We start from the raw sequence: 11,735 nt of genomic DNA on the forward strand, positions 1-11,735 counted from the left end.
ATATCACAAGTATACAACAAGTGGCGGCATGGCCGAGTAGTTAACGCGTTGGACTAATAATCTAATGATCACTAGCCGTATGGGTTCAAACCCTGTCAGGGGCAAGTCGTTGTTTCCTTAAGCAAGAAACTTTACACTCGTTGATCAGTACAGGTTGGTCCAAGAAACAGATTCGAAAGTGTGTCTTTAAGCTAATAGCTTCCCACACAATCAACTAAAAGAAATTCTGTATAAACCAAATATACAACAACATTGGGAATATTTTACAGCTGCCTCACAACACGCACCACCTTCTGCTGGGAGTATAGAATTATGGAAAAGGGGACATCACTCTCAGAGTTGAAATGTGCTGACTGTATGATTGATCCTGATAATAAAATATGATGGAAATTTCTCCCAAAAAAGCATTATTTGATTTAAAGGATCCGAATGACTAGACAAATATAACATCACAAATAACCTATCCAATTTTATAGTCAATTCAACATTAACATGCTGCTTGCTAACTAGCACCAAACCAGCATTTTGCATTTCTGCAATCATCATTTTCAATATTCTGTTTCACATCTATTTTGAATACCATGGCAACAAGAATGAAATAATTCATCACTTTCCATGTTTAGCTTCTAGACTATTAAAGGTCCTAATTAGATGATGAACCCATGCACATTAAAAGACCCAATTATGCTGCACAATTTGATAATGGTAGAGTCCGAGTTACGCTTTTTAAATGTCACCAGTTTTTCCTTGAAAGACAACGATTAAAATACGATATGACAGATGTCATAATTGTTTTAGTTAATTTGTCTGCAATGGGACGATATTAAGGAAAGAATCTGTTCCCTGGGAGGTGAAGAGAAGAAACATAAGCAGAAATAAATGTAAGAACATTTGTATAAAAGTTGTTTTATAATGCTAATCTTGCAGACTTGTTTCGGCAGTGTACGGAATTTGTGGAATATTTATAATAAAGAAATGCGTTTAAACTATTCAACTACAGGAACGAATGACAAACCTAAAATTTGAAAAGTAAATTCGACCATCCCTTTGTCTTTACAATTCAACTGAATAAAATTATCAAATATTTGCGATTGAAAGGGTTTCCATCTTTCTAAGATTTTAAGTTGCTATATTGTTTTTGCTAAATTTAAATGTGTGACACATAACTGTTATAATTTAAGGAAGCAAACAAATTATTAAATTCATATTTTTCACTAATTGTGCACTTTCTTCTAACCATACTTCATCTCAGTCTAGTAATTCATTTTTTTTTGGTCTTCTTTTTTATAATTCATTATAATATTAATATTACAGAAAGTGCACGTCTTTTGCTCTTGATTAATAGAGTCACTAATAGAGTGAATGTTTTACTTTTCTATTTATATTTCTATGTTTGCTATTTTGCTGGCAACGGAGAGTTTTTAATTATGAATATAGTATTTTAATAAAGGTTTTATACGCACTCTTGCAAAAGTATGTTAATATATGACTTATTTAGACAAATAAAACAAATAACGAAAACAGGTTCACATGGTAAAGTCGGGATAACTCATATTATCATAATTTGAAATATTCCCAGATTTATTTCCTCCTTTGTTTGAAATGTACACCCAAATAAATGATAAGCGGTTACACCGCAGCAGAAATATTGTACATATCGCAAGTCATTAAGGTCGTGTACATTTCATTCGGAGATAGGCTCATAAAAGAAATGCCATGCCCATGAAGGAAACTGCATGCACACGAAATAACAAAACGGTTTGAAGTTTTGTTCTTACAACATTTTACTTTAATATAGGTGACGGTGTCTTATTGTAGCAGTGGGTACAATGCCCAATAATAACTTATTATGTATGATAAGTAATGATGTTAATATAAGGTGTTGATTCTACGTATAATCTGTGATTATTTCTTATCAACATAATTGCAAAAGAAAATGTGGAAAAGGGCCCTAGGTATACATATCATATATTGGATTCTAAGCGAGAAAAAAGTTGGAAAGTTTCGCATGGTTCCAAAAAGAAATGTCTAGACTGTGCGTTTGAGAAATATGAGCTATATCTAGTATATTAAGTATAAATTACGAAAAATAACCATGATAATTCTTTTTTTTTTTTAAATGGTGTGTGAATGATTTTATGTGAAAACATTACTCTAAATGCCAACAAGTACCTTATTTTTTGGTTGATATCTTAAAAGTTTTGCATTATTTTGATTTTTTTACGCTGAATAACAATTTGTTGATTTTATTTGTTGTTTGTTTTTCTCTAAAGAATATACTTATATATGTACTTATTTTAGAACAATATATACATGTATATATCACGCTATCACGCAATACCTCGTACGAAATTTTGAGCGCAATAAAATGCAGTTTCCACAGCGGAGCATTTTCACTGAAATGCTATAACACTTAAATGTTTCACAATTTAATTAGAATATCAGTAAGCCGACACTTGCATTATGTACTCATTTATATCTTACCATTTTCTAAGATGAATAAATACTTTTATTTTGCAATAAAACAATGCTGATTTTCAAGAAATTGCATTTCTTTTAAATAACGTTTACTTTTATGTCTAAATATTTCAACGTAAGAAATTGAATTACCGCAAATAATCGACCAAAGCCTGAATTTATTGTGATTTTAAATTGAAGTCAAAATTGGTAGCAACACAGAGCAATTTCAAAGCTTTATAAAGATTTTTGATGGTACATTCTCTGGTTTACATAAGACATTATGCCATTTTTATTGTAGTTATGGCGTCATGAAAGAATGGAACAAATGATTAATTTATATCTACCGATTCATGCAGAATATTGTATCATTTGGCTCTCAAGTACCTAAAAGTATATATATAAGAAACCAATAAAATATTAATAACCTAATTTCCTTATTATACATACAAATTGTTTCACAATTGTTACACTCTTTCGCATTGCAATACTTGTCTTCGGCTTCTTTTAGGTTTTTAGTAATAAACAAACAGAATAAAATTTAAGGCATATATATTTACTTTTAGTTTATGTGTATTATATACCAAAGTAAAATCTGATTAATGCGAATAAAATAGAGCTAAACATGTATATCGAGCAGGTGCAAATGTAATATATTGTCTGACCCAAATTTAATGTGAGGTCGCATATCCTTTAGGATTCAAACAAGAATATGTTATTATTCTTGCTAAGATTTCTTTTTCACTGTTTACTATCTAGTCCGAAGAAATTATGTCGAAGCCATATCACCTGCTCAGCAACACATAATGCGTTAAGTGATTCTATGACACCAGACCTAAAACGGAAACATAAAATAATACTGTTTAAAAATGTACACCATTAATCAGCAAACAAGTACCCCAGTCTTAAGGCAAACTTACAAAGAATGCAAAATAACAATATTATTTAATTTTAATGTTGATGTTTAGTTTAAACACTACTCCAAATTTATATGTTTTAAAATTTCAAATGATTATCAAATATCAATCAAATGATCGAACAAAAAAATAACAATTTTATTCAGAAACTTTCTATCTCTTTTCGAAAGTTTCTGTCAATCTGTCATAAGAACTTAAAAAATGGATTTCCAAAATACAAATGAATAAAAGTAAACTCAAGATGTAAATTCTCATTATATAGAATATTACCAGCAACACAAGCCGTGAGATAGCTTGCAACAGTTCCGGCTATAAGCGCTCTGAACGCTAGTTTCGTCACTTCCTGTTGTCTGTCTGGTATGATGACGACAAGTGCGCCAATTGTCATACCAATCATTGGAACAGAAGCGAACCCACAGAGAGCGTACGACACGACCAGTTCTGAACTCTCCTAAAATGTAATTAAGTTTAAAAAGTTTACTAATGGCAAAGAAATTATATAATAACAAATGCAAGCTGACAGTGGTTATATCACAATAAAGCAATTTGTTTATTCTTATTTCTTCTATGCTTTTATTTAGTCATGATTTTGTTCAAATGTGCTTTATAAATGTTGATTTCATAGTTTAAACATATTATTGCGAAACAAGTATATTCCATTGGGATTTGAAATGAAAATAGACACTTTAAATTCACATGTTGTTATGAACCTTATTCAAGTACAAATACAAATAGTTTCAACTGTCACGTTCAAAATGATATATACATGGCTTAAATAAAATACTTAAAAGTTAGGTTCCAGGGTGGTTTTTATTTGTTTGAGTCATCAGACCAAACAAATAATGGTAGCGAAATTTCAGACCCTGATATGCTTATTTGCAAAAACCGGAAGTAGTCCGAACTCAACGAAGCGGTTACTTCCCTTTATAAGTACACTAACGCCGAAAAATTAGGCGGAGATCACTGCGTAAAGTTTGTCAAATAACAGGCGCATTAATTTTCAAGCTTTCGAGCGGAAGAAAACATATTTTGGTCGATTATTTCTAATTTTGTGTAATTCTTTACATATATACATGCTTATATGAAGCTCCATGATTTAAACAACAGGTTTGCCGTGAACAAAATATCTGGTTACAAACCCTAATTTAAAATAATATTGTTTTATTCAGACTGTTAATTATCTTATAACTTCCCCGTGGTCGAGGGTTACACGCTCGTTTTGAAAGCGAGAGGTCTGGAGTTCAAATTTCTGTTAAGGCAACTTTTTTATATTGTTTAAGCCAAATAAACATTGAACTGAATATCAGTGTTGCAATTAGCCTTATATCCAATTTACTACAGTTATAACAATGGAAACAGAATTGGTGGCACTATACAAAACAAACTGGTTTATAATCTCATAACCTTTACATTTCTGACATTCTGAGACCCAAACAAATTCAGCGCCTTCTGTACTTTGATTTTTCGAGTGTTTTAGTTAACATAAATATATTGTAAGAACATTTGAGTTTTTATAATTTTTATACAGTTGGTATAAATATAACCCACATACCGAAAAAACACCACCACTAAGCGTTTTGTTCCAATTTTGCAAGAAGATATCACTATCTCTGTTGAAGGTGATTGTCTCATTAAATGCCGTCATGTAGTCATTCAATGTCTTCCTGTTTTCTATTAGTTTTCCTAGCTGTTGATATGATATACCAGCCAGAGATATAGAACGAATGCCCAACATTTCTCCTGCTCGGAGACAATCTTCAACATCAACTCCCATGATATACACAAGTGGATAAAACACATAAGACAGAGCAATCTAAAAGAATAAGAATGAATTTGTCTTTTTTCCTTTTTTCAATCCTTATTTTTCTGCTGGAATTCTTTGCTACCAGTATAGAGCCAGTCAAGGCTTATACTGTTTTCTTACCAATTTCATTTTATTTTAATAATAATACCTCTTAAGATGATAACAAACTGTTCTGAAAATGGAAGCTTGACAGGTCTATGTAGGAAATTCGGCAGGTATAAGGACGAAGCATTTGATTAAAAATGACAACAAATGAATATCGAAATAATGCGATACTGATACCTCGATCTTGATTTTATATATACTATATATGTAAGATTGGTTTATGTTACCATTTCCTTACATTGAAACATTGACATTAATGTGAATTAAATAAATAGTGCTCATTAAAATCATATTATTATTAAGATGATAAAGTGTAACTTTAAGCTGTTTCGTTCATATGTCTAGCTTTTGTAAGGGATAACTGAATAAAAAATAAAAGATACCTTTAAACTTATATGAATATTAACTCTATTTCCAAACCATTCAACAGTCTTATCAGCAAATTCCACCGCTGATAATGCCACAATCATGTTTCCTATGATATTTACGACCAACCTGCTTCCTTGCTTAGTACCTACTACTAATGCTTCGCCGATATTTTTAGGCTCGGGTCTGTTATTACAAAAACAACATAAAATTTTAACATTTTTTTTAAAAAAAACACTCACAAAAAATCTTTGTATTAATAAAGTCATGTCGGGCAGGTAAAAATCAAAATGTCAGACATTTGCACATGGTTGTAACTAACATCTTCCATTAAGTTTAATAAAACAATAACGATTATTTGCTTATAACAATTTTGAACAATGTTCATTCAATGTTGCCACTTTTTGATTAATAAATTAACATATAAACAACAATAGCCAATATATTTTTTTTCGACATAAGATAACTTTTTAGCCGGTCTAAGAATTATGGTTGTAAGTAGTGGTGCATTGTATCGCTCGGATAATATATATTGTACTCACAACTTTCGCTTCATATCCCTTTTCTGTTTACTGCCATCAATATCATCAGTCTGTGTTTCCTTAGTGTGCTTTTGTGCTTTTGTTTGTTCTGTACTGTTAACTGGTTCGGCCACAAAGCTGATGTCAGTGTCAGTTACAAAACTAGCGTTTGAATAAGCTTCATCTGTAAGATTTTGATTTGTCACTACTTAAAGAACAACATCTTCCGTGCTTTCATCGAACACAGTTTGATCGGTGTCAGGGTAAACAAGTTTAGCACAGATAAGAGCAGCAGGTGCAGACATTGCTGATGCTGCTAAAAGATAAACCGGTGGCACCTGAAAGTTATAACCGATGAAATAGTTACACAATCTAAAACATCTTCAAAAACAATTATACACACAAGCTTCTTCCAGATACGTTTTATATAAATGTACACATACTTCATATGCTAACGCTCACAGTGTATAGGTCATTGCAATCTGAATTCAGATGCTTCCAATGCTATGATATTGCAAAAAATAAATTTTGAAGATCAAGTTTTCTGACACATATCTAAAGTGGCACACGTGTGATTCATGTGAGTTGAAATTTCTTATTAATATGTTGCGACTGACAGCTTGTGTCAATGTTCAAGACTTTATTTTCAGAAGCTTTTATTTGGAAAGTTTCTTTTAAAACGCTCGCTTAAATGCATCTTACTATCTATCACTTGAGAACCTTATGATGTTTCCAACTCTTGAATAGTTGGCTGTTCTAACCATACGACGCTGAAATTTGTCCATTTCCAAAATATATTGACAAACGGTCCATTTACAACAATAATCTGTGTAAGTCTATGCATATATCAATATTTACGGGATATCACGAAATGATCTTGTTGGTACATCATACTTACCCCAAACGATATAAATTGTATCAAAGCTGATCCCCCACAGGAAGCGAACCAATTTGTAATTAACGTGAAAAGCCGAGATGTTGGCATTGCATCAATGTACTCCACCACTAGTATCGCAGATTCAATCTGTAATTTTATGAGACTGATATCGTTATCAAGACCATGTTCTTATTCTGTTAATCTGTCCTTCCAATTTATTAATTTTGGTATAATGTTATAGAAAATATAGGAATGAACAAGGAACGGGAACATTCAATGACCGCAATCCCCGACAAATCCCCGCAATACCCCCGCAATTCCGAACATTCGCCACGGAACTCAGCCACAAGGACACAGCAATGACGGACAAGACGCCGTTATAGCTAACAACTTAATTAAGGAATATTAGGGAAACACAAATAATCACTAAAGAAAATATTCAGTAAAAAGGCCGATAGGAACAAGTAGGAAGGGGGAATGGAACCAGAGGCTCAGGGAGGGTAGGATAAGGTTTAAAATGGAAATCCAAGGATGGTGAAGGGATACTTACCGTAGACAACAAATAAAAAATGGGACACAAAAAGTTGCAAATAGGTTGAAAAAGCAATGCCGTCATGAATATGCAAGTCTACGTAATTTGAGCATGTATTGAATTGTTATATACAAATAAATATTAAAATAAAAATCTATTCCTTTATAAACAGAACTAGTCACCAAACAATATATGGTGACTATGTCAAACAGACATGAAATACAAATTATTTTCTGTTTTATTTTGGTTTGTTTATTTGAAAATATGTAGACTTCTTCGGCTCCTTGTGAAAATGTTAGTACTTGTAATAAATGGAAATATTTAAACAACCAATATGCCCTTAATGATAAAACTTGTGTGCGAAGTTTCTTAAAAACTGTAAACTTATGTTGTAATAAAATACTAATAATACTCACACCACCAAGGAAAATGTTTGCACATGCATTTGTAGCCTCAGGAGCAGATACATCCAGAATATTGGCTATAAATTTCCCCAATGTTCGAACTATGAACTGTATCGTTCCTAAGTAAACAAGGACTTGTATGGCTGCGAAAAACACTATGACGGAAGGCATGGCCTGTAAGTATTTCAATGAAACCGTGAAGTTAATAAAATCCTATCAATATTTTTCAACATTTGATGCATTGCATGTTATACACATAACATTAAACATATTTATATATATACTATTCAACTGTGGTGAAAATTCTATAAATTGGTGATACAAATTAACTGTGTTTTAGGCATACCTGCATTGCAAAGCGATGCGTTAAATACGAATCACCGAAGACAAATTTTGCCCCAACATTAGAATACTCCATGAACTCTTCAAGTCGGTCAGAGAACCACATGATGACGGTCGAACCTATAACGCAAATATTATTTTGATCACAATAAAATGGACTTACTCGTTTACTCTTATCAACGCCGTAACACTTAAAATGTCGTTTAAAAGACCAACATTTCAATAACATGTACAATATCCAATAACATAATATAATCAAGTTATGAAAGATGTAAAACATCTCTAAACAAAACATGCAATATTCACCTGACTCATTGATGGGGTTGGATTTTAATGAGTAATGTAAAGGTGTTTTGTGGCATATTCTGTGTACGGCAATAAATGGCTTACTAATTATAAATTTGTGTGAATGCATGTGTGCAAGTGGATGCAAGTGGATTCCTGAATGTGTATATCTTAACTCTTGCCGAAATGCGTTCATTTTTCATTGTTTTCGTCCAGTTTTTGTAGAACATTGAAATATGCTCATATCTGAACACGACAAACAACAATTACAGGGACAGGATAACATCACGGAATCGTTAAAAAAGATGCAATTCTGACGAGAAAGGATATTTTTCATGCGCAATGAAAGCAAATATAAAAATGTATAAATTCAAGACTCGATTTCGATTGAGTAGTATAATGCATATATCTTAAGTTTAGTTTTTTATATGATAAGTATGTGCATAAATTTGGTCACATTTGCTACTATGTATGACTATTCGTTTTAGTTAAAGAACGATTTGTTTTTTCATTGAGTCAATTATGATTGATATTTACATACCCGCGTTTGATTTGATGACAAAATAACCTAATATACACTGCAATGCTGATCCCCAAAACACACAGTGCCAATTGATCTGCAATATACGAAACAACAACAACGACAATCTTTTTTAAAATTGTATGCTGCCACCTATACCATGTCTAAAAATGTAATCAGCAAAATGCAAATAATAAAAAAGAATAGGTTACATTGATCTTAGTAAAATATAAGTATGCCAGTTATTAAGTAGTGACAGTGAGCATGTCCTTAAACTATCAATTCTCTCGGAAAAATACATGTTCTAACCTTCTTTTTGTTGTTTGAGAGCAGAAGGAGTAATAGAATGAACACAACATAGCCTCCAAGGGCTCGCAACTTTCTTGGATTCTTTAAAGCAACATTGACTACAAGGTAGTACACTGCAAGTGCTGTCCATATAAAATATAGAGTCCTGTAAATATAACATTTTTAGTTTTAATTATATTGGAATATTATACAAGTATATAATGTATAAGAATGATGCTATCTCATAGTTTATTGGATATAATGATATCGTTGACATAGTATATTTACTAAGTAAATGCGCTTGTAATTTGAGGATATAGCAAATGATTGTATATCTAGATGCTCTGATCGAGAAATGCATATGAAATGCAGTTTATCATTCGTTTGTACAAATTTGTTTGTTTGCTATAAATGTATTCATCAACATAGGATATAATAGTTCAATGAAAATAAAATCAAAGAGAATGTATTAATGTCTTTACCCTTTCTATACGCCTGAAGACTTTCGGGACGTATTGAGGTATGCGTCCGTCCGTATGTGTTTTAGCATCATACCTTTTAAAGGATTTTAGTTATTGCGTTTATATTTGACATGTGAGTATGTTATATCAAAAAGTCGATTCTGTGTTTTAATCTTATTATTGGGAGAGTTATACCCCATTTTCCTCATATTTTCTGTGATATGTTTGGTTTTTACAGAATAACTTTTAAAAGATTTCACGGAACTGTTCTAGCATCATACCATTTAAAGGATTTTAGTGATTGCGTTTATATTTTGCATACAAGTATGTTATCAAAACACAGGTCAACATTTATTTTTCCCTTCCATCAACTAACTACAACCTTGATTTAATATGATTTCTTTTAAATTGAAATCAATAATTTTATATTACTTATATTACAGTTTGTTATCAAGTAAAAATAATGGACCATTTTTTACATTTGATGGAAATTTGATCACCTGAGCCATTTACAACAATAAATTTGCTGTCTTGTTTAAAGACATATTTTTGTCCATGATACCTTCTTGTAAATTTGCCATAAGGCGTATAATGCCCACCTCAGAGAAGTTCTTGTTAAATATGCTAAACATTAGTCATTTATTAGTATCAAATGCTTTGTAATCTTCATCCATCAATTCTATCAATCATGACATACAGCCCAAGATAACAAATCATGTGTTAGTTTGTAGAATTCCAATTCGAAACCTTGCTTATATTTATTGGAAATAAAAACAGAATAATCAGATATTGGTAAATTAAATACAATGTATATAGAATATGCCGCCCTGAAAAATGTAAGAATATATACAGGAGTAGACCTTTGGAATACATATAAACTTCATGTTTTGTTCTTACTTCTTAACTTCTACACATTTTATTTCACATGCTTAATCTACATTAAATAACATACCATCGAATAACCTTTGGTCTGGAACCATACTTAAACGACAGGTAGATCGATGAAGTAACAGCCTTTTGTAAGTTTCGTATCTTTTTATATGACAACAATTTGTTCCAACCTAGAAACATGACCCCAAAACCGGTAAAAACTGTTAGCCGTATAGAAGATTCGTCACCAAAATTGCAGTACATTGCATAACAATAATATGCTAAATACAGTAATATCAAACAATATTTTCTTGCAGTCGGTATATGCGCCTTATATTGATGACATAACCCTTCTTGCTGCGACGAGTGTAACTTTTTATTGCCACTCTGGAAATTAGAGTTTGTTTTAGCATCGTCAAAATGATTCATTGCCATTTTATTACTAAAGTCTCCTCTTTTTGCTACGGACTTCACACGTTTGTCATTATTTTTGTCTCCATTCTCCACAATACCGGTATGAATATCCATTTCTTTAAAAAACTGTATTACATCCTATATTCTTGTTTATGTAAGTTGTCATGTAGAGATTGACTTATATTGAGCAATAAATTTATATTGTTTTATAAATAGAAAAATATATCCTGAGATTTCAGTGCATTAGTTGTATAATATACTAGTATTCTCAGTCTACATTCTTTGCTTGTCGTCGAATGTTACGACATTATCTCTTCATTTCTTATATATACTGGTTTAGTTTGTGTTGTCAACAAAGATATACCTACATACCTGATATCATATTTGGACCGAAATGTACCCGTTACCCTAGATTTAGGGTTTATCTTTCGGAGTACATTGAGCTAGTTTATGTTAAAAAGTAGACAGGAAATGATGACCCGCTTCAGCTCTAACTGACTGTCTGCAGATAATTAAAGGAACTTGCAAAACGCAAATGTAGATAAATAAAGAAGTTCTTCTCGAAAACGTCA

At 31.7% G+C, this 11,735-nt stretch overlaps 1 protein-coding gene across 1 annotated transcript; it reads right to left on the reverse strand.

The window, feature by feature from the left end:
* Positions 1–3,013: 3,013 nt before the first annotated feature.
* LOC132759569 (solute carrier family 28 member 3-like) lies at positions 3,014–11,494 on the reverse strand. The gene is given in 11 exon segments (XM_060751381.1): positions 3,014–3,292; positions 3,645–3,825; positions 4,927–5,187; positions 5,667–5,835; positions 6,192–6,508; positions 7,069–7,194; positions 7,996–8,157; positions 8,330–8,445; positions 9,152–9,227; positions 9,440–9,584; positions 10,832–11,494. Coding segments are annotated over 11 exon segments (2,013 nt in total). The 5' UTR covers positions 11,278–11,494; the 3' UTR covers positions 3,014–3,278.
* Positions 11,495–11,735: the final 241 nt, after the last annotated feature.

The sequence above is a fragment of the Ruditapes philippinarum genome, unplaced genomic scaffold (genome assembly GCF_026571515.1).
Source record: "Ruditapes philippinarum isolate M1 unplaced genomic scaffold, ASM2657151v2 ctg846_1_1_1_1, whole genome shotgun sequence".
NCBI classification, from domain to species: Eukaryota; Metazoa; Mollusca; class Bivalvia; order Venerida; family Veneridae; genus Ruditapes; species Ruditapes philippinarum.